We start from the raw sequence: 23,654 nt of genomic DNA, 5'->3' as shown, positions 1-23,654 counted from the left end.
CCTGAAGATGTGCAGCTAAGGAGCCTTAGGAACACCCAAATGTAATCAAGATTCCCTGGGAGATGGTGATATCATTCCCCGGAACTGAAGGATCATTGTCATCTGCTGCCTCTGGCCTCTTTCACAAATAATAAAAAACCTAATGCCACTTATGGTCACATAAACTCAGATGCATTTTACTGGGAGAGCCCCTTGAGGTAAGTGCCCATCTCAGGTTTGCTCCGTGTGCCCAGGCAGTTTAGAGCCAGGTGGGGGCAGCAGATTGCAGTTGTTTGCTGGGGAAAAACCGCATGACCTCTATTTATTAGATAAGAATTAGGAAAGGGAAACCACGTTATGACTTAAACTTTTTTACTGGTCAGAATTCAAAAGATGTCAACCTTTTCAGCTGCTAAGGATGTACTAGGCAAAAGCAAGAAACCATAATTTTGATATCTATGAAAAAGTAGTTTGCAATGAGCTGTTTAGAAAATGTAGAAATCTCATGGTCGAAACCCTTTGAAACCTTTCCGTTTTCTTTTTCTTCCTGTGTCCGTGTCACATTCACTGATATCCGAGGAAGAAGAGAATACAGAGTTGTGGAAGTTATTCCTATTCATGTAGGCATCATGTAGTCTTAAGTCCTTTGGTGAAAGTAATTCTTGGGAAACATTCCAGGACCATGTATAAGTAGAAAAGGTGTCATAAAAGGACTCATTTTTAGTGTCTATTCCAATCAAATCCCCTCGGATCTTCCGCCAGAGATTTAGCATGTCTTTCCGGTGCTCAAGGGCAATTCCTAAGTTATAGGTATCGATAGCTTTCTTCACCTGCAGTGAGAGAGCAGAAGTTCAAAGGAGTTACCTTAACGTATCTTTGATTTATGGACCACAATCCTAGATATCCCAAGAGTTACGTTCCCAGGCTAGCTGAACATCACTGGCTTTATACATTGGTAGTACCTCTTGAGGACATGCGAGTTAGGAGTTGATGGACAATCGAAATGTATGATTTGGGAATAATGAGATAAGAAATATTACGAGAATATTAAAAACACAATAGACTGAAACAAGGAGGAAATAGGAGATGGAGATGGGCTCTGGATATAATAGAAGTGCCAAGGAGGGTGCTCAATCCAGCTTAGGGCAGGGAGGGAGAAGGTGCTGAATAGTTCCTCAAGGATTTGGCCGGATTGAGGGAGTCACTCGTCATGGGAAGGTGTTCCAGGGACAGGAGCTAGCGGAAACAAAGGATCAAAGGTAATAAGCCTCTGGAGTTGGAGGAGGTACAAGCACATTGGTGTTGCTACAGTGTCAAGTTTTGAAAGAGGGAGGGAAGGAGTAATGGAGGTAAGCCTGGCAAATCGTTTTCTGCTGTAATGGCCCTTAGACTTGATTTCAGGGAGGTTGGGAGAGCCCTTTCCTCAGTGAAAATTATGCTGCAGTGAGCCACTGTTTCCTTCTTTCTTTTCTTTCTTAATTTCATTTTTAAGTAATTTCTTCACCTAATGTGGGGCTCAAACTCACAACCCTGAGATCAAGAGTGGCATGTTTCACTGACCGAGCCAGCCAGGCACCCCAATGACCAATTGTTTCTGACAGAAGTGAGAGAAGTCCCTCGGAGTGTGGAGCAGAAAGGAGAGCTGAAAAATCCTGCTGTTGTTGAGAGGGAAGCAGCATTCATTCTTAAGCAGGACAGGGACATGGCATCTTCATGTTAGATCAGCAGCAGCTGTGTGGAACATGGGTGGAGGGGAGCAGCTGTGAGGCAGGGATAGGAGCTTGGGTGGTTCAGGTAAGACCTAACGAGGGCCTCAGCGAAAGCGGTAGGCAGAAGGATGGAATGAAGGGGACTGGAAAAATTTTCAGGAGAACAAGAGTAGCCAGATTGGGTTGTAGGTGCATGTGGGGAGTGAGGACAATCTAAAGTTAAGGATGACTCGGGCTTTCTAGTTTCATTGACTGGTAGAGGGTGGTATCAACAACTGAGATACAGAATCCCCAAGGAAGAGCCAGTTTGATGCAGATGATGAGTTTGGTTTGGACAGGTAGAGTTTGATAGGCTGAGACAGTGAGGTAAAAATGTTCATCAGGCAGTCAATGAGCTAAGTTGAAAGTTTTGGAAAGAAGTCTAGGCTAGAGACAGATTTAAGAGTTATCTGTATAGAGGTGGCAGCTGAAACAAGAAGGGTAGATTGAGATAGTGCTTTTCTCAAGCTCCTTAGCCCTTGGGGCATCTGGTACTCTGGGCTGGAGGCCTCTGGCTATAAGGAGCCTCCATTTACTCCAGCATGATTATGTGCTATGATGAGACAGAGGTCAGGAGGCCCCTCCTTTCATTCTTGTGGCAACCAGTACTGACTACCCGTCGTTTCACTTATCCCCATGTATTACTACTGTGTATTTCCTTCTCACCTTCACTCCAAGCTCATGGAGGGCACGAACTCTGTTTCCCCCATTGTGGTATCCCGTAAACCTAGAACTTTGTTAATAATGTATAAATATTTACTGAACAAATGACTGGATCAGTGTATATAATGGGAAGAGCAGTAGGAAAATGAAGAAATATCAAGACTGAAAGGATGAACATTCAGGAAGGAAAAGCGAGAGGAAGGGACACAGAGCTGCAAGACGCAGTACTGTAAAGGCCAAGAAAGTGGAAAGCATCTAGCAGAGCTTGATCATTAGTGTCAAATGCAGAAGAAAGGCAGCACGAAATATATACACCCCAGTCTGTCTCTGTGGGGTACAAAAGTTGCTAAGACGTCAGGGCACAAAAGTAGTCCAGAAGCATGGAGTTGTGGTTAAAAGAGTGGATTCCAGAGCCATGCTGCTAGTGTTTATAATTCTGTCTCTATTACTTTCTCTATTCCTTCTATCATTAGACAAGCCAACCTCTCTGTGCTTATCTATAAAATGACAAAGAACCCTAACAGCACCTGTTGGAAGCATTGTTGTGATAAGTAAAAGAATTGGTATCCGCAGAGTACCTGTGGAGTACTTATAGAGCACTGTGCTTGGCACCTAGGAAGTGCACTTGAACGATTCTTCTCTTAGCTGCTATAATCAAGATGGCTCTCACTCATCATGACTTCCTCAGCACACCCACTCACTGTGACTGCTGGCTGCCTTACTTAGTCGCTATTTCCAGCACGAAACAAATGAATGTCCCAGAAACAATGCCGGGTATGTTTCCATAGGCGACTAGCAGGATGAATTGTAACAGTTAACGTTTGAATCCATTTGATTATAGAGCAAGAGGCGTTACTGCCACATGTAAAAATGAGACCTGAGTTTGTCTTGTTTTAAAGGCATAGAACAGAAAAAATAACTTTGGGGTTTATGGTTGTAGGATTGAAATGGAAAATGTTCTTGCCAATGCTTTCTTAGAAGGCATGCGACAGTGAATACTCACGGGCTGTTTAACAGCTGCTGCATCAGTCACTGTCCAATTCTGCTTCTTTTTGAGTAGTTGATCAATGGCCAGGATGTCAGTAGGACAGCCCGAGACGGGGTCAATAAGCTTTATATTTGCTGCCTTCATACACATTTAGAAAAGAAGGTTAGTGATATATTTTCGGTGGAATTATATGACATAGACATAATAAGCAGAAAAACATTGCATTATGAAGGGGTTTGTGTACAATATATAAGGTTATTGCTAAGCCGCGCATCAGTTATTTTGGGGCACTTGGTATAGCGCCATGTGTAAGTGAGCATTTAGCAAATTCTCTTGCATAATGATGAAGCCTCGCCAGAAGTATAGACCATAAGATGGGGCACCGGAGTGGCTCAGTTGGTTAAGCATCCAACTCTTGATTTCAGCTCAGGTCATGATCTCATAGTTAGTGAGTTCAAACCCCGCGTGGGGCTCTGTGCTGACAGCGCAGAGCCTGCTTGGGATTATCTGTATCCCTCTCTCTCTTTGCCCCTCTCGCGCGCGCTCTCTCTCTCTCTCAAAAATAAATAAGTAAACATTAAAACAATAAAAGAAGACGGTTTATGTGTGGAATGGATATGGAGGGTAGAGAGGCGCCAACTCTACCTTCACCAAATTTCCCAAGCCATCACCAAGCACTGAAAATGAAGATGGCGCCCTCCACACAGGACAACCTATATAGTACTTCCAAACTTCCCACGGGAGCCAGCTGTCTGTTTTCCCTGTTCCTGGCCTGCTGAACAATGCTGGCGGCAATCATGTAAATATGCTGATTGACATTTTGAAAACGTGTATTACCCAGTCTCATGCAGGCTCTTAAAAAATATTTTTANCCTATATAGTACTTCCAAACTTCCCATGGGAGCCAGCTGTCTGTTTTCCCTGTTCCTGGCCTGCTGAACAATGCTGGCGGCAATCATGTAAATATGCTGATTGACTTTTTGAAAACATGTATTACCCAGTCTCATGCAGGCTCTTAAAAAAATTTTTTTTTAAATATTTTTATTTCTGAGAGAGACAGAGACACAGTGTGAGCAGGGGAGGGTCAGAGAGAGAGGGAGATACAGAATCTGAAGCAGGCTCCAGGCTCTGAGCTGTCAGCACAGAGCCCGATGCAGGGCTTGAACCCATGAAGCGTGAGATCATAACCTAAGCCAAAGTCAGACGCTTAACTGACTGAGCCACCCAGGCACCCCTCATGCAGGCCCTTTTTACTGCATACCATTACTTTTCTTCATTTGCTGTTAACTCTCTTACAGCCCTCAGGGCAGTCTTCTTAGTAGCTGCTGGAAAACCATGTCTGCACACTCCCTCGCCTACTGATCTTGTCTCTCCAGAGCTATGGAGTATAAATTCTTTTCACTCTTCTTTCCACCCTAGGATTTCTCCATTTTGTAGCCTGCCTTTTCCTCTTTGCTTCTTCTGTGTGAGAGTTTTTCCTGATTTTCAAGGCCAAAGTCTCCCTGCTGAATATTTATTTGCCCCATGGACCATTTCCCTTCAATTTCCCTTGGTCCAGGGTTGGCTTCAGGTGTGTGTGATCTGTACAATCACACAGAGCCACTTACTTAGAAGGACCCTGAGTTTGGTTTATTGTTCTGCTGTTGCTGTCTTTAAATTCTTAGTAATTTTTGGACAAGGGGCCCTACATTTCCATTTTGCACTGGGCTCCCCCAATGACTTGCCCCTCTCCTACAACTTCAGTGTCTCTGACTTGGGCAGTGGTTGTCAGCTTTGGCTGCATGTTGGAACTTAAAAAGAAAAAAATGCCGAAGCTTAAGCCCCATCCCAAGATCTGCTTTAATTTGATAGGGTTGTGGCCTGGGCACAGGGCTGTTAAAAGCTCTCCTTGGTGATCCTGTTGTGCAGCCAGGATTGAGAGCCATCGCTTTAAGGGCCCTTCCTCCTGGCTACTAATGTGCTCAAGTTCCCCATGTCTGGAATCAACATTTTCTAGAGTCTGATTCTATATAAGCTTTAGTTCCATGTGTCTCTTCCTTAACAGGTAGAATTTTCTGTGAGATGAGTTGATTTCTTCTTCTATTCTTCTTCTTCTTCTTCTCTTTCTCCTTCTTCCTTTCTCTTTTTCTTTTTCTTCATCTTTCTTTCTTTTCTTTTCTTTTTTTTTTGTCTGCTTTATCAGTTTCTGGAGATGCATGATAAATATCTCCTCCTGTGATTATGGGTTTGCCTATTCACTTTTTTGGCACGCATAATGCCTTTAAAAAGTCTAAAGTTAATCCTTACGATTCTGTTAATTGTCACCTTATCTGTCAGTTTGCTAGGTGCATACAGGTTCAGGATATTTATATCTTCTTGAAGATTTTTAAAAGCAATTAAATAGCATCTTTATCTTTTAGTTATGTTTTCCTTAAATTTTACTTTCCCGGTGCTAATATATTGATACCAGCTCTCCTTGATTTGTATTTGCCTGATTTGTCTTTTTCTGTCTTTTTCCTTTCAAACTTTCTGGTATATTTTAGGTGTGTCTCTTTTAAAGAACATATATCTGAAAATTATTAAAAATCAGTCTCAGAATCCTTTATAAAAGTTTTTTTAATATTTTATTTTATATTTTAGAGAGAGAGAGAGAGAGAAAGAGAGAGAGTGAGTGCAAGCAGGGGAGGGAAAGNTGGCCGTCAGCACAGAGCCCGACGCGGGGCTCGAACCCACGAACTGCAAGATCATGACCTAAGCGAAAGTCAGACGCTTAACCGACTAAGCCACCCAGGCACCCCTAATCTTTGATTTTTAAAAATAGTATTATAAATATATACTTAATTATGTAATTATTATAATTATAATTTTATAGGTATATAAGTATTTGGGATACATCATTGAACAATCCAGAACACCTGCCTTCATGGTGCTTATATTCCTGTGGGGAGACAGACAATAAGCAAACAGAAATGTAATGTTATGTTGAATAGTGATACATGCTGTGCAAAAAATGAACCAGGGTAAAAATACAGGCACAGGGGATGATGGGAGATGTTATTTTAGATAAGGTAGTAAGAAGAAGGCCTCTGTGAGGAGGTATCGTTTGAGTAGAGGCCCGAAGTGAGGGAGTAATTAATGCAAATATCTGGGGAAAGAACATTTTTAAGTAGAGGGAACAGCAAATGCAAAGGCACTGAGATGAGAAGTAAACTTTGTCTATTCAAGGGACAGCAAAGCCAGTGAGTGTACCTAACTTCCTTGCATCTCACTTTTTCCTTTTGGGTTTAGTTTTCTCCTTACTAAAGTATATCCTTTAATATTTATCTTAACAATGGTCTGAGAGGTAAACTGTTTCAATTTTCTTTGTTTGAAAGTATCTTTAGGGGTGTCTGGCTGGCTCAGTCAGTAGCACATGTGACTCTTGATCTCAGGGTTGTGAGTCCCACATTGGGTGTAGAGATTACTTAAAAATAAAATCTTAAAAAAAAAAAGTATCTTTATTTGCCCTCACTCTTGAATGATAGTTTAGCTGGGAATTATATTCTAAGTTGGGAATTACTTTCTGTATACAATTTGGGGATATTATTTCATTATTATGGCTTGGTATTTTTGTGAGCATGAAGTCTATTTTTAGTTCCTTTATAAGTAATCTCTTTTTTTCACTCCAGTTGCTTTTAAGGTACTTTGTTCTTTAGTTTCCCTGCAATGTTTCAAGTTGTATGTATTTATGTATATATTTTTAAAGTTTAGTTTGTTTTAATAATCTCTATACTCAATGTGGAGTTTGAACTCACAACCCCAAGATCAAGAGTCACATGCTTCTCTGACTAAGCCAGCCAGGTGACGTCAAGTTGTATTTTTTTAAAAAATATCTTTCTCCAGTGTTTTCTTCAACCTAAGAATTCATGTCTTTCATCAATTTAGGAAATTCTCAGCCATTACCTGTTTGAACATTGCTGTTCTTCCACTTTCTCTATTCTTCTCTTCTGGAACCTTTTTTTTTTGTATTTATGCTAGAACCGTTGATCCTACTAGCACATGTGTTAGTTTTTCCTTTAGATTTTCTAAGTGTTGCATTCCAGGTAAGTTCCTCGGCTGTCTTCCAGTTCACTCTCTTCCTGGGTGTGTACAATTAAAAACTATTCAATACTGTATTTTCAATCTCTAGAAATTTCCTTTATTCTTTTCAAATCAGCCTTTCTTTTTTATTTATTTGCATGCTTTATTCCCATTATGGTTTCTATTCTGATATTTATTTTTTTATTTTTGTAATCCCTCACCTGGACTCACTAGAACTGCTTGTTTCTCTTCCTTTAAAAACAGTTTATAGATTTAAACTTTTTAAAAATGTTTATTTTTGTGTGAGAAAGAGAGAGAGAGAGAGAGGCAGAAAGAGAGGGAGACACAGAACTTGAAGCAGGCTCCAGGCTCTGAGCCCTCAGCACAGAGCAGGACATGGGGCTCGAATCCACAAACTGTGTGATTATGACCTGAGCCAAAGTCAGATGCTTAACCAACTGAGCCACTCAGGTTTACATTGTGTAGGATCTTGTAAGTTATAGTGAAGATTTTGGCTTTTTCTCTGAGTGATATGAGAAGCCATTGGAAAGTTGTGAGCTGATTTTAGCAGAGCCACTTTGTTGCTGTGTGAGAGAGAGAGAACAAAGAAGGGGACCACTGAGGTAGCCAATGACACTATCTCTTCTGATATGATTAGAGACAGTCTTGCTCTTTTTTTTTTAGATAAACTTTCATTTTATTTTATATTTTTATTTTATTTATTATTTTTTTCATAGTTTATTGTCAAATTGGTTTCCACATAACACCCGGTGCTCATCCCAACAAAAAAAATATGGAACACTTCATGAATTTGCATGTCACCCTTGCACAGGGCCATGCTAATCTTCTCTGTATCATTCTAATTTTAGTACATGTGCTGCTGAAGCAAGAATGAGACAGTCTTGCTCTTAATAAATAAAGACTTTGTATTATAATTTCCTTTCATCCAAAAGATATTGAGTCTCCTATGGGCCAGGTTCTGTTCTAGGTGATAGGGATCCCTCAGTGAAAGAAATAAAGTCTTTGCCTACATGAACCTTATATTCTGTTTGGAGAGATTGACAGTGAACAGATAAGGATCACAGGTGGAGGACTCAATGTTGGGAAATAAATTTAAAGGGAAAATATCCATCTTTTTGATGATATTTGCTTGTAGGTGACTTCATCTGCAGAGATAACAACAAAGTCTGAACTTGAGGTCATTTGTGACTGTGATACTCCTCTAGAATCTTTATTTTTACTTTTTTAGGTTTTTAATTAAAAAAATGTTAATTACAAATTTTTAATGTTTATTTATATTTGAGAGAGAGACATAGCCTGAGCAAGGGATGGGAAGAGAGACACAGAGACATGGAATCTGAAGTAGGCTCCAGGCTTTGAGCTGTCGGCACAAGCTCCTGATGTGGGGCTTGAACTCATGGACTAATCAGATCATGACCTGAGCTGAAGTCAGATGCTTAACCAACTGAGCCACCCAGCCCCCTTTTTTAAGGTTTTTATTAAAATTTTGGTTAGGTAGCATACAGTGTAATATTAGCTTCGGGTGTTCAATATAGTGATTCATCACTTCCATACAACACCTGGTGCTCATCACAAGTGTTCTCCTTAATCCACATCACCTATTTAACTCATTCCCCTTACCCACCTCTCTTCTGGTTATCATCTGTGTGTTCTTCATAGTTAAGAGTCCGTTGGGGTGCTTGGGTGGCTTAGTCGGTTAAGCGTCCGACTTTTGCTTAGGTCATGATCTCGTGGTTTGTGGGTTCGAGCCCTGCATCGGGCTCTGTGCTGACTGCCGGCTCGGAGCCTGGAGCCTGTTTCAGTCTGTGACTCCCTCTCTCTCTGACCCTCCCCTGCTCATGCTGTCTCTCTCTCTCTCTCTCCTAGAAATAAATAAAAACATTAAAAAAAAAAAGAGTCTGTTTCTTGCCTCTCTCTCTTTTTAAAAAATTTTATAAATGTTTATTTATTTATTTTGGGAGAGAGAGACAGAGAGACATCAGCATGGAGCCAGATATGGGGCTCCATCTCACAACCATGAGATCATGACCTGAGCTGAAATCAAGAGTTGGACACTTAACTGACTGAACCACTCAGGTGCCCTGCCTCTCTGTCTGTTTCTCATTTCCCACCCCTTTGCTTGTTTGTTTTGTTTCTTAAATTCCACGTATAAGTGAAATCATATGGTATTTGTCTTTATCTAGCTTATTTCCTTTAGCATAATACTCTCTAGTTCCATCAGTGTCATTGCAAATGGCAAGATTTCATTCTTTTTTATGACTGAGTATACCACCTCTTCTTCATCCATTCATGTATCGACGGACACTTGGGCTGTTTTCATAATTTGGCTATTGTAGATAACACTGTCATAAATATCAAAGTGCATATATTCCTTTGAATTAATATTTTTGTATTCTTGGGATAAGTTTCTGGTTGTACAATTGCTGGACTGTAGGGTAGTTTTATTTTTAATGTTTTGAGGAACCTCCATCCTGTTTTCCAGAGTTGCTGCACCAGGCTGCATTCCCATCAACAGTGCAAAAGGGTTCCCCTTTCTTCACATCCTTGGCAGCATCTGTTGTTTTCCTCTAGAATCTTTAAGTTTTTTTTTTTTTAATCTTATTGTGGTAAGAACACTTACCATGAGATTTATGCTTTTAACAATTTTTTGGTATACAGTACCATACAGTATGGTTAACTATAGGTGCAGTCTTGTACAGCCTATCTTTAGGACTTACTCATTTTGCATAATTGAGACTGTATGCCGATTGATCAGCAACTTCCCATCTCCCCTTGCCCCCAGCTTCTGGGACTCAAACCCTATGCGTAGAAGGCCTCCTAGAAGTTTCATAGTGATGTGAACACCATGTGGACTTCCGGAACCCAGAGATGCCTTATAGCGTGGACTTGTCTCCAGTCAAATCTTCATGTTGTTTTGCAGGCTGGGAGGCCTGTCATAAACCAGGAGTAAGGTCAGAGCTTCCTGAGAAAATACTCAGAAACCAAGGCATGGCTGCCTAAGACCTTAAAGCTCAGAGATTGAAGTAGGCCAGAAGGTGTAGCCAGGACTATAAGTAGAGTTCTAGTCCAAGGGCAGGATGGCCTCCATCACAGCACTGCTTTGGTGAGTTGTGGACCTGATTCTCTTATCCCATGGCATCTGGCCCAAACATGATCTAGAGCCAGTTGATGCACTCTGGCTGCTAGGTTGATGAGAGAGCAGTTGNCGGACGCTTAACCAACTAAGCCACCCAGGCGCCCCCCCTTTTGTTATTATTCTTATATTTTTCACCTCTGACCCCAAGCCTACGGTTGTATTTTTCAATAAGGTTAACTATTTGTTGAAAGTAAATGAAATATTTATACCTGGGCTTCAATTTAGGAATAAAGCCTGTGGAATCTGGTTTGAAATACAATGAATGAGGGGCACCTGGGTGGCTCAGTTGTTTGGGTGCCTGACTTCAGTTCAAGGCGTGATCTCATGGTTCGTGAGTTCAAGCTCCATACTGGGCTCTCTGCTGTCAGCACAGGGCCTGCTTNCCCCAAAATGAATAAACATCAAAAATAAAAAATACAATGACTGAAAACATTTGTCATTAAAAACCATGTTATTAGTTCCATTTAGTTAGAACTTCAAAACTTAAGTATTTGAATTAACTAATGTGACATAAATGAAATCTTACCTGTGCTTTCCAGTCTCTTTTATGGAAAAAATAGTTCTCAAAGAAGTTCAGAGGCTCCCTTCTCCTTAGTATTTCTAATTTATGTATGTCTTTGAATGGCTTTCCCATCACCACGCCATCCACATTAGGAAACAATGGAAAGATGGGTATTTTTGAATACGGGCTATCTGAGGGAGGATTGCACCCTAAAAAGATAAAAATAAAAATGATATTATGAACAGCGTAAGAAGAAATTCACATACAAGTAAATTCACATGCAGTGCCTATTTTGCTCTTTGTCTAGTCTTCTCAGTGGCCATGACCCCCTCTGCCCCTTCACTCTCCTGCCCACTTCCCTGCTCCCAAACTCTAAGCTTCACCTAAATCATGATTCAGGTTAAGATGTGGATTTGCTTTCAAATGATACCTGTAACCTAGACCAGACAGAATAGACTATGGTCCTGTATAGCACTTGGCCTCTAGTATTTATTTCTGACCAGTAATCTACAAATAAATCCTTTACAACAGTGGGGGAGGACAAATGGCTCTTACTTTTGAACTCTTCAAGAAATTTAAATAAATCCTTTTCTTTCATTAATGCAATCCGGGCAGCATTAGCAAAGGCAGCTGTGCTTGAGCTGGGAGGTGTGCATATGTCTTGCTTAAATCTCCTTTTTCCGTAACCCATAGTGTAGGGATTCCATACCATTCCTGATGTGGTTTCCTGGAATTTTCTTCGGAAATAGCTAAATTAAAAAAAGAATAAAAAGTGCTATACAGTCCTAGTGAAAAAGTGCCTAAGTGTTGGGCAAAAAGAAAAACAAGTCCAGTTGCAAGTTATAGGCTGAATCCATTTATTTTAAACTTAATTTGTATATTCATTCAGTATTATTTATTGAGTGCTTATTTTTGTGACATTCGTAGAATATCTATGAATATAGATATATTCAGATATATATAGATGAATATATATATCAAGCCACAGGCCGCTTGGCTAGTTTATATTTCTAGTTCTGGGGCTTTGGCTTCCTTCTTCTTCCCTAAAACCTCAAGTCTTGTCTAGAAACGNTGCCATGTAGTATTCCATGGTATAGATAAACCACATCTTCTTGATCCATTCATCTGTTGATGGACACTTAGGCTCTTTCCATGCCTAAAACCTCAAGTCTTATCTAGAAACATATCTATTGATGGTGATATCCTTGACAAAGCCGTGAGTGGTACCAGCTTGAATACAAACATTAATCATGCCTACTGTTATATTACTTTGTGTGGGTTTTAAAATGAAACTTTCTTTTAATTAAAAGAAATCCTTATTGTGGAGAATTTGGAAAATACAGAAAAGTATAAAAAGGAAGTATTACCAATAATCTTACTGTTCAGTAAATCACAACTGTATTTCTTGGTGTGTGTGTGTGTGTGTGTATGTGTATGTGTGTGTGTGTGTGTATGCATGCACATGTGTATGAACAGATTTAGGAGACGTTAGTGTGCATTTTAGTTTATAAATACCTTAAGAATACAGCAGGCTGTATGTGCTAAGGGACTTTCATTCACAGCACAAACATCCCCAAAGGCATAGACATCTGATTTACAAACATGCATGCCTTAAATATTCATGGTGGATCAGATTCCTTCTTGCAGCTCGAATGGTGGATGTTTCTTTGCAAGTGGGCGTGGGGGGAGGACTTGTTTATGGCAGCCTTGGTATAGAGGGGCTCGAGCACCAACATGGGAGACCTCGCTTTTCAGTGTGCCGAGTAGAGGAGCGGCACTTCTTACTGTGCCAGAGGACAAAATGCAAGCTCTTGCTTCTCATCATTCATTACATAGGCAGGTTTTTCTGTTACAGCAATGGGAAGCTTCACTGCTCTCTGGGATGATGACAGGCAACCTTTTTTATTCTTCTCAGAAAGAGGGAAAGAAATTCTAAATGTTGCAGCTGCAGCAGTGGTGGGTAGATATGCTGATAGCATTCTGATTAGAGTCTGGTTTATAAATTTTATTTTATTTTTTTAGAAAGAGAGAGTGCATGAGCAGGGGAGAGGGGGAGAGGGGAGAGGGAGGGGGCAAGAGACAGAGAGAGAGAGAGAGAGAGAGACAGAGAGAGAGAGAGAAAGTTAGAAAATGAATCTTAAGTAGGCTCCACACTCAGTGTGGAGCCTGACTTGGGGCTCCATCCCACGACCCTGGGATCACAACCTGAGCCAAAATCAAGAGTCAGATGCTCAACCAACTGAGCCACCCAGTTGCCCCAGCAGTCTGGTTTATAATCAGATAATTCCTTCCCTATCCTTGAAACCAACTATCCACAATGTTCTTATGCTCCTCTGAAAATATATAATGCTCATTTCTCTTAGTGTGATTTAATTCCTACCAGATCCTTCAAGGTTCATCTTTCCTTTCCCTCAAAGTGTTCTCTGCATACTCCATGGCTCTGAGTGTGGTTCTCAGGCCAGCAGCATCAGCAGCACTGGGGACTTGTTAGAAATACAAATACTTGGTCCTCACACAAACCTACTGAATCAGAAACCCTGGGGCCCAGCGGTGTGTTTGAATAGTTGCATGTGTGCTCAAGTTTGAGAACACTGCTGTCATCTGTAAGTCTCCCCTTCCCTGACACACTAATCTTTGCTCAATGGTTATATACCATGTTATTTTTATAATTAGTTTCTTCCTCCCCTCCCTCTTCCTTCCCTCCCTTCTTTCCTGTTGTAGCACAGGTTTCCCTGAAATCTCTTTTAGTCCTTGGATGCCTATTCATATTTAAGAGTGAGATTAAGCACTCTTTAAGGCCAGTTGGAGGTTTTTTGGTATGATGGGTCTTATTGAGTGGGTACTTACTATCAAGTAATTGGTTGGAGCCTTGTTTCATCATTGGACTTCTTTTTTTTTTTTAAGGGGAGTTTTAATTGTATCTGTGTTTTTTTGTTTTTTTTTCTCTCGAGCTAGTCAATTTCCCTGGAGAGGGATCCTTGATATTTTAACTGAGTGGTATACATCTGGCTTTAGTACACTGGGACCTAGGGAAGGGGAAGGTGGCTGGTTGGGGGGAGGGGCTGGATCTCACCATTCAGTAAGTGAATTTTCATATAATTCTGTTTCCACTCTGATACCCTCATCCTCAAGGGAATCAGATGTCTGATATCCTTGATGCAAACCTTCTGGTCCAGCCTCTTCAGAGAAGTAACTGTCAAGGCAGTCATTTGGTTGTTTGGGGTTAGGGAGAAGAATCTAAGGGTCAATCTGCTTCTCATTCTACTTTTATTTATTTAATTTTTTTAAATTTTTTTTAAAAAAATTTATTTCTGAGAGAGAGAGAGAGAGAGAGAGAGCATGAACAGGGGAGGGTCAGAGAGTGAGGGAGATACAGAATCTGAAAGAGGCTCCAGGCTCTGACCTAGCTGTCAGCACAGAGCCCATCGCAGGGTTCAAACCCATGAACCGTGAGATCATGACTTGAGCCGAAGTCAGACTCTTAACTGACTGAGCCATCCAGGCGCCCCGATCTGACAACATTTTAAAAGGATCATTTGGTGCTGTAGGCATTAAGACATCAGTTAGATAGAGGGAGTGTTGAGAATAGATGGGAGTGGGCAAGGCTCAGGTGGGGAGTAAAAAGGTACAAGCAGGGAGACCAGTTGGGAGACAGTAATCAGGGTGAAAGCTAATGCGTGTCAAGTGCACACTCAGAAATTACACATAACGCTCAGTAAATGCTGTACTCAACTACAGGAACACCTGTCAAATCCTACCATCACCCAGCTCGAGACCGGCTTGCTCAGGAAACTACATGAATGATCTTTGCCACTCATTTGGCATATTTAGTTGTCTACATACTTAGGGCTTTTCTCTCAATTTATATTTTAGGTTCCTCAAATGCAAATTCTATGTATTAAACACGTGATCTCCTTAAAAACCAGAAATATGATAAGTAACAACCATCATCACCACAGTCATCATCAAAACACCAATACCAGCTAACATTCCCTGAGCACTTCCTGGGTGTGAGTGGCCATAGAGAGGGGTGGGTAAGAGCATGGGTTCTGGAATCAGACTGTGCTAAAATCGAGGCATCATTGCTCCTTGGGGCAAAGAACAACTACCTGTACCTCAGGTCTTTCATCTGTAAAATGAGGACGATAGTACCCATTTAGGAGGTGAGGATTCAAACACAATATATATATTGTATGATTATTCTAGTTAATTCCACATAATAATAGTTAATGTTTATGGAGCTCTAGGGATATTTATTGAATCACTTCACCTGCATTACCACATATCGTTCCCACAAATGCCCTGTAAGGTAGGTATTATTATTATTGTTCCCATTTTATAGGTGAGAAAACCAAGGCTGAAAGGTTAAGCAATGTGTCAAATTTGTGTACCAATAGCAGGCATTTAATAAATGCCTTTGAACTGGAATGAAGAGTAGAATTTTGCGTTCCACACCTGACAGATATAGGACAGCACAGAGTTACATGCAGAGGATTCTGAAAACATTCTGTATTTTTAAGCTTAAGAGGGAAGGCACAAGTTTGAGAGTATGAATTATAAAGATTGATAATAGCAACATTCAATATCTATAATATAATGATAAAAATAGATTGAAGAAATTTATCTTTAGTTGTATTTGCAGGAATAAGACACATTTGGGTGTGAGAGTATTTCCTCAACCTCTATTCTCAGGTCTAATTCTGGCTCCTCTCCAGTCCAAAAGGCTACTTTGGGACGTATGAGATTGCTATTCACTGTCCCAGAGCCAAAGGACCTCTTGGGAGCCTCTGGTAGTTCTAACATGAATGACAGTGTCTTCCAAATTAGATTTCCAAGCCTAGCACAAAATCATCCTTGGAAAAATCTGAATTCTTTTTTTTTTAATTTTTTAAAAAATAGTTTATTGTCAAGTTGGTTTCCATATAACACCCAGGGCTCATCCCCACAAGTGCCCTCCTCCATGCCCATCTCCCCCCTTCCCCTCTCCCCCACCCCCCTCAGCCCTCAGTTTGTTCTCAGCATTCAAGAGTCTCTCATGGTTTGCCTCCCTCCCTCTCCCCAGCTGTTTTTCCCCTTCTTCTCCCCCATCGTCCTCCGTTAACTTCCTCCTAATCCTCCTATACGTGCAAACATATGGTATCTGTCCTTCTCTGCCTGACCTAGTAAAAGTCTGAATTCTTAAGGGATTCTCTAGCCTCGGGTAGGAGAGTCTGAACTTTCTTGTCTGTCTTAGGCCCTCAGCGGGCCCCGAGATGGTCTGAGGTCAGTCTTGCAATTTCAGAGTGAGGTAGCACAGCTGGGATGAAGGGGTTAGGTCTCATGTTTGGCATGTGAGGATTGCCACAGACCCCATCTCTTTTGTTTGGGAGCAGACCCTGTGGAGTAGGATGTTTCATCAGAGGTGACTGCCTTGTAAATATCCTCATAAATGCTTCCAAGAAGGCTGATTTTACCCCTTTCTTTGCCACTTACCTTACTATTTCCATTATAGCCTTTCTGGGTAAGGCTGAAGTCTCTACAAGCTTTGATAGGATTTCAAACAACAGGATCCCTGGGTTGCCAGCTAAATCTAAACATTTCTCCTTTTCTGGAGCTATGAAGGGGAAAAAAAATTCAAAATGCCTTCTTAAAAAACCATCTGTCAAAGAAAGTAATAAGCTGACAAGATTTTTTATTCTATTTATAATAGTAATACCAAGTTAGGTACTACAAAATTATAGAAAAACATTAAAAAATCTGTTCTATTTGGTTAAAAGGTCATTTTAATTACTGAACGATAAAATATTTTTTGTTCTGGGCACCTGGGTGGCTCAGTTGGTTACTGACCGACTCTTGGTTTTGGCTTGGGTCATGATCTCATGGTTCGTGAGTTTGAACCCCATATCGAGCCCCATTTTGTGTTCCGCGCTGCCAGTGTGGAGCCTGCTTGGGAGTTTCTTTCCCTCCCTCTCTCTCTGTGCCCTTCCCCTGCTCACATGGGCTCATGCACTCTCTTTCTCAAAATAAATAAAGAGTTTTAGTTCAATGACTTCTAAGTAAATATTGACTTGTAAGTAAATATGATTTGTAAGCAAATCCATTTAACATAAACATGACTCATTTATTAAGGACTACCGTCTTGTTCTTCTAGGTTAAGGAATTGTTGATAAACATATCTCAGGTTTGCAGGCAAACCCTCGTTACTATAGTAGTACTTGAAGCAGTAACCTCTGTTTATTCTAAGGATAGTTCACAGCCTATGCAGAAGTGCATTAAAATTTTTTTTTAATTTTAGAGAAAAAGAGTGAGCAAGGGAGACGGGCAGAAACAGAGAGAGAGAGAGAGAGAGAGAGAGAAACTTAAGCAGGCTCCACAGTCAGCACAGGCCTGACGCTGGGCTCAATCCCATGACCCTGGGATCATGACATGAGCTGAAACCAAGAGTCAGATGCTTAACTGACTGAGCGACCCAGGTGTCCCTGAATGAATGTGTTTTCAAAACAGTACACAGTATTTAGAACTTGGAATGTATTTATCCTAGAAAACATAACCTGAATTGTGGTTAGTTTTTCCAAGGCAGACTGTTAAACTTATAAACAAACCATCAGAGAACCAATAACAGTATGTCAAGTACAGTTCCCCATCATTTATGACCTTGTGTGAGAACATGCTCTTTAACCTCCAGCCAGCTCTCCAGTACTTGCACTGAGGGCAGACTTCATCAGGGTGAGGAAGATATTTTTTAGGGATGGTAAATTATATTTACCCCAAATTTGCATGAGAGAGAGCATTTTTCTTTTTCTAAACAAATTTTTCATTTGTAAAGAGAGTTCCTCGCGAAGTGGCACAGGCACTTGGTAAAGAATATAAAAGGTGACCGAATTTTTCTACACTACTCCAAGTGTTCACATGGAGACAAAAAAGCAGTGTCTCCTGCGGAAGGACTTGATGCATTTAAGTTAAAATTCTAAAACTGTATCAATTTGCTTAGCAAATATTGTTTTGGAGAAGCAGTATGATAGTAAATCTCACCCCAGAGGACACCTTCCTCAGGTGTCTCCTGATCAGAGGCCTAAATGAATAAGAGTTACTGTGCAGTGACTCATAGCTACCCAGCCGTCACCTGTTCAGTAGTAGCTCTACTCACCCACGGCTTTAAGGAAGAGGTTCTTATCTGTCAGCACCTTCATAAAGTCTGAGAAATTCACCTTCCCATCCTCTGAAACAGATATTTAAAGGCTCAGAACAAAGGTATACGATGCATTTTAGTAATTAGATTATGTGTTAAAAGTAAAATGAAAACACCTTGGACTACTCAATACCTAAAATCAGACAGCATATTAAGGCTGGAGATGTGCTCAGGTGAGCACTAGTTTTTTTGAAGTGGTTTTAGCACCATTACACGGCCCACCCACAGCCACAGAAGCCGTGGTGGGGCATAAACTTCAACCAGGGGCTCCCAGCCTCTGCAGTCCTATCCTCCCACTCCCTTCCTACAGACTTGTCATTGTGCATGGACTCCACCCCTGGATACCCACTCCATACCCACCTCTGCTACTTTTATTCTTAAAACATCCCCAAATTGTACCCAGTGTCCTCTAATGTTAACGAATAGTGCTGTTAGAGGTGTGTGTGTGTGTTGCTGAAAGAATAGGCAAACTGGGGGGACTTAGTGGAAATAAGTAACGCATTAATTGGCCAGTGACAGTGATTCACATGTGGGCCTTATGCTAATTGAATGGGGCGCTGGCAGTTGGGTGGGGAGAGGTGAGAAGAGATGGGGTGCTGAGTTTATCCTCTAGACAACATGTCAGCTTGGGCTATAATCACTAGGTCAGTGTATTCAAAGGAAATGTTACCTGACAGTTTTAAAAATAGCAACAAAAATGCTGTGGCATTTAAAATTCAATATAGGTTGGCTCAGTGGGTGATGGGCATTAAAGAGGGCACTTTTTGGGATGAGCACTGGGTATTATATTTAAGTGATGAATCACTGGGTTCTACTCCTGAAACCAATACTACATTGTATGTTAACTAACTTGAAATTTAAATAAATTTAAAAAATATAGGTGGGCTCTAATGATGGAAGGAAGATTTGTACTAATATGATTCAAATGGAAACAAACGGCTTGGATTTTCTTGGTAGCATGTCATTTTTGAAATTGTCAATGACTTTGTATCTGCTATTTTAAGACACCCTCCAAAATGTATGTCATGGCAGATAATCTGAATATGATGTTGAAATGTGACCATCACTTTTAGTTTCCACACAGAATTTTTCAAAGAATCGTCCATTTTGTACACTTTGATTTTGTAACTTGTACACAGACTTTACCGATATTCTTAAAGAGAAACACGTAGGGGCGCCTGGGTGGCTCAGTCGGTTAAGTGTCCCACTTCGGCTCAGGTCATGATCTCACGGTTTGTGGGTTCAAGCCCCACGTCGGGCTCTGTGCTAACAACTAGCTCAGAGCCTGGAAGCCTGTTTCAGATTCTGTGTCTCCCTCTCTCTCTGACCCTCCCCTTCTCACGCTGTCTCTCTCTCTCAGAAATACATAAAACATTAAAAAAAATTTAAAGAGAAACACATATAGGGGTGCCTGGGTGGCTCAGTCAGTTGAGCATCTGACTTTGGCTCAGGTCATGATCTCATGGTTTGTGGGTTCGAGCCCCATGTTGGGCTCTGTGCTAACAGCTAGCTCAGAGCCTGGAGCCTGTTTCAGATTTTGTGTCTCCCTCTCTGACTCTCCCCTGCTCATGCTGTCTCTCTCTCTCAGAAATAAATAAAAAACATTAAAACATTAAAAAAAGAGAAACACATATATGTACTTTTGACAATAAATGAAATTAATTTCTCATGTTTATATAATCACTAAAAGAAAAAAATATATTTATAAGAACCTTTTATGAGAAAATTAATTACAAGTCAAAGTACTCACGATCAACATCAGCACATCTTAATTCATTATAGACATCATGCTTGGTTAGAGTCATTCCCAACTTGGCTATAGTGCACATCATTCCATGTAAATCAATAGAGCCAGTTTTATCCTTGTTAAAGAAGTTGTATGCATCTTGGAAGGCTGAGGAAATGCAATTAAGTTAGTCAGGCAGTTAGTTATTCAAGAATGAGTACAGGGATGCCTAGGTGGCTCAGTCAGTTGAGCATCCGACTTCGACTCTGGTCATGATCTCATGGTTCACGAGTTCAATCCCTGTGTCAGGTTCTGAACCATCAGCACAGCCTGCTTCAGATTCTATCTCCCTCTCTCTCTGCCCCTACCCCACTCATGCTCTGTCTCAAAAATAAACATTAGACATGGCTGGCAAGATGGTGGAAAGAGGGAGTTCTGTACTTCCGCCTGCATCTCTCAAACAAAGAAGGGCTGAAGCCAAAGGACTCTGAACCACAAGAGTCTGGGAGGAAAAGAGTTGGAGTCCACTAAGAAGACAGCCTCATAGGGCTACCTCAAGAATCAAACCAAAGTACACATGGTGGAGAGTCCCAAATATCACTATGAGTAGGGAAATAAAATAGCCACAGTCACAAGAGAGACCAAGGGACACCATTAAAAGAACACTTCTAGAACGGACAGGCCCTGGTCAGTCTATGAGCCTCCTTTAATATAGCAGTACTTGCAGGTGCAGAGCATATAAAAAGCTTTTAAAACTGACAAGAGACAGAAAGCTAGCCAAAATAATGAAACGGAAGAACTCTCCTCTAAGATTCCAGGAAGAAGTGACAGCTAAAGAATTGGTCAAAACAGATATAAGCAACATAAGTGACCAGGATTTAGAACAATAGTCATAAAATTAATCACTGGGATTGAAAAAGGCATAGAAGACAGCAGAGATGTTATTGCTACAAAGATTATGGATCTTAAAAATATTTATGATGAATTAAAAAATGCTATAAATGAGGTGCATAACAAAATGGAGGTGGCCAGTACATGGATTGAAGAGAAAGAGAGGAGAATAGGTGAATTAGAAGATACAATTATAGAAAAAGAGGAAGCCGAGAAAAAGAGAGATAAATTGATCCAGGAGCACCAAAGGAGAATTCAAGAACTGAGTGGTGCAATCAAATGAAACAATATCCGTATCATAGGAATTCAGAGAAGAGGAGGAAAGAGAAAGGGGCTGAAGGGGTACTTGAACGTACTGGAACAAATTATAGCAGAGAACTTCCCCAATCTGGGGAAGGAAGCAGACATTGAAATCCAAGAGGCACAGAGAACTTCCTCAGACATAACTTGAATTGATCTTCGGCACGACATATCATAGTGAAACTGGCAAAATATAAGGATAAAGAGAGAATTATGAAAGCAGCTAGGGATAAAAGGGCCCTCACATACAAAGGGAGACAGATCAGGGTAGTAACAGACCTATCTACTGAAACTTCACAGGCCGGAAAGGAATGGCAGCACATCTTGGATGTGATGAGCAGGAAGAATATGCAGCCAAGAATCTTCTATCCAGCAAGCCTGTCATTCAGAATAGAAGGAGAGATAAAAGTCTTCCCAAATAAACAAAAATTGAAAGAATTCATCACCACTAAACCAGCCCTACAAGAAGTCCTAAGGGGGACTCTCTGAGGGAAATGTTGCAAGGAACACAAGGTACCAGAGACACCACTACAAGCATGAATCCTACAAAGAACACAATGACTCTAAACCCATATTTTCCAGTAACAACACTGAATGTAAATGGACCAAATGCTCCAATCAAAAGACATAGGGTATCCGAATGGACGAAAAACAAGATCCATCTATTTGCTGTCTACAAGAGACTCATTTTAGACCTGAGGACACCTTCAGATTGAAAGTGATGGGATGGAGAAATATCTATTGTGCTACTGGAAGTCAAAAGAAAGCTGGAGTAGCCATACTTATATTGGACAAACTGGACTTTAAAGTTAAGGCAGTAACAAGAGATGAAGAAGGGCATTATGTAATACTTACTGGGTCTATCCATCAGGAGGCGTTAACAATTATAAGTGCACCAAATTCAGAAGCACCCAAATATATAAAACAATTAATCAAAAACATAAGCAATCTTATTGATAAGAATGTGCTAATTGCAGGGGACTTTAATACTCCACTTACAGCAAGGGATAGATTAACTAGACAGAAAATCACTAAAGAAACAAAGCACCTGAACAACACATTGGACCAGATGAACTTGACAGATATGTTTAGAACTCTACATCCTGAAGCTATGGAATTCACTTTCTTCTCAAGTGCACATGGTACATTCTCCAAGACAGATCATGTACTGGGTCATGAAGCAGCCCTCAATAAATATAAAAGAATTGAGATCATACCATGCACACTTTCAGATCACAATGCTATGAAACTTGAAATCAATCAAAGGAAGAAGTCTGGAAAACCTCCAAAAACATGGAGGTTAAAGAACACCCTACTAAAGACTGAATGGGCCAACCAGGCAATTAGAGAAGAAATTAAAAAATATATGAAAACAAATGAAAATGAAAATACAACAATCCAAACTCTTTGGAATGCAGCAAAGGCAGTCCTAAGAGGAAAATACGTTGCAATCCAGGCCTATTTCAAGAATCTAGAAAAAGCGCAAATACAAAATCTAACAGTGCACCTAAAGAAAGCTAGTAGCAGAGCAGCAAGAACACCTCAAATCCAGCAAAAGAAGAGAAATAATAAAGATTGGGGCAGAAATAAACAATACAGAATCCAAAAAAAAAAAAAGTTGAACAGATCAATGATACCAAGAGTTGGTTTTTTTGAAAACCAGGCTTCTCAAAAAGAAAAGAGAGAGCACCCAAATAGACATCACCACGAATGAAAATGGATTTATTACAACCAATCCCTCAGAAATACAAGCAATTATCAGGGAATACTGTGAAAAATTATATGCCAACAAACTAGACAACCTAGAAGAAATGGACAAATTCCTAAATTCGCACACACTTCCAAAATTCAAACGGGAAGAGATAGAAAATCTGAACATATCCACAACTAGTGAAGAAATTGAATCAGTTATCAAAAATCGTCCAATAAATAAAAGCCCTGGGCCAGATAGCTTCCCTGAGGAATTCTAACAGACATTTAAATCAGAGTTAATATACATTCTTCTCAAGCTATTCCAAAAAATAGAAATGGAAGGAAAACTTCTGGACTCATTCTACAAAGCATCACTTTGATTCCCAAACCAGATAGAGACCCAGCAAAAAAAGAGAACTACAGGCCAATATCCCTGATGAATACAGATGCAAAAATTCTCAACAAGATACTAGCAAGTCGAATTCAATAGCATATAAAAAGAATTATCCACCAAGATCAAGTGGAATTCATTCCTGGGTTACAAGGCTGGTTCAATATTCACAAATCAATCAATGTGATATATCACGTTAACAAAAGAAAAGATAAAAACCATATGATCCTGTCGATAGATGCAGAAAAAGCATTTGACAAGATACAACATCGCTTCTTAATAGAGACCCTCCAGAAAGTCGGGATAGAAGGAACTTACGTAAACATTAATAAAAGCCATTTATGAAAAGCCCACAACTAATATCAACCTCAATGGGGAAAAACTGAGAGCTTTCCCTTTGAGATCAGGAAC

General features: G+C 40.4%; 1 protein-coding gene and 1 non-coding gene across 5 annotated transcripts in view; both read right to left on the bottom strand.

Annotated features, from left to right (window-relative positions):
* Positions 1-334: 334 nt before the first annotated feature.
* Positions 335-23,654, bottom strand: part of EFCAB3 (EF-hand calcium binding domain 3) — a 118,529-nt gene continuing 95,209 nt past the window's right edge. For all 4 annotated transcript variants that reach the window (XM_077780367.1, XM_077780368.1, XM_077780369.1 and 1 more), the window contains 7 exons: positions 19,994-20,137; positions 18,202-18,273; positions 16,548-16,668; positions 11,631-11,824; positions 11,100-11,284; positions 3,394-3,516; positions 335-809 (listed from right to left, as the gene is read on the bottom strand). In XM_077780367.1, the coding sequence (XP_077636493.1) occupies positions 483-809; positions 3,394-3,516; positions 11,100-11,284; positions 11,631-11,824; positions 16,548-16,668; positions 18,202-18,273; positions 19,994-20,137 (1,166 nt within the window). In that variant the 3' untranslated portion in view covers positions 335-482. The remainder of the gene's footprint in view (positions 810-3,393; positions 3,517-11,099; positions 11,285-11,630; positions 11,825-16,547; positions 16,669-18,201; positions 18,274-19,993; positions 20,138-23,654) is intronic.
* LOC144245067 (U6 spliceosomal RNA) lies at positions 8,204-8,305 on the bottom strand. Its single transcript, XR_013339164.1, has one exon. It is a non-coding gene; the product is annotated as a U6 spliceosomal RNA (small nuclear RNA).

This window comes from Crocuta crocuta, unplaced genomic scaffold (genome assembly GCF_008692635.1).
Source record: "Crocuta crocuta isolate KB4526 unplaced genomic scaffold, BGI_CrCroc_1.0 scaffold288, whole genome shotgun sequence".
Taxonomy (NCBI): domain Eukaryota; kingdom Metazoa; phylum Chordata; class Mammalia; order Carnivora; family Hyaenidae; genus Crocuta; species Crocuta crocuta.
This window is presented reverse-complemented; position numbering and strand designations above follow the sequence as displayed.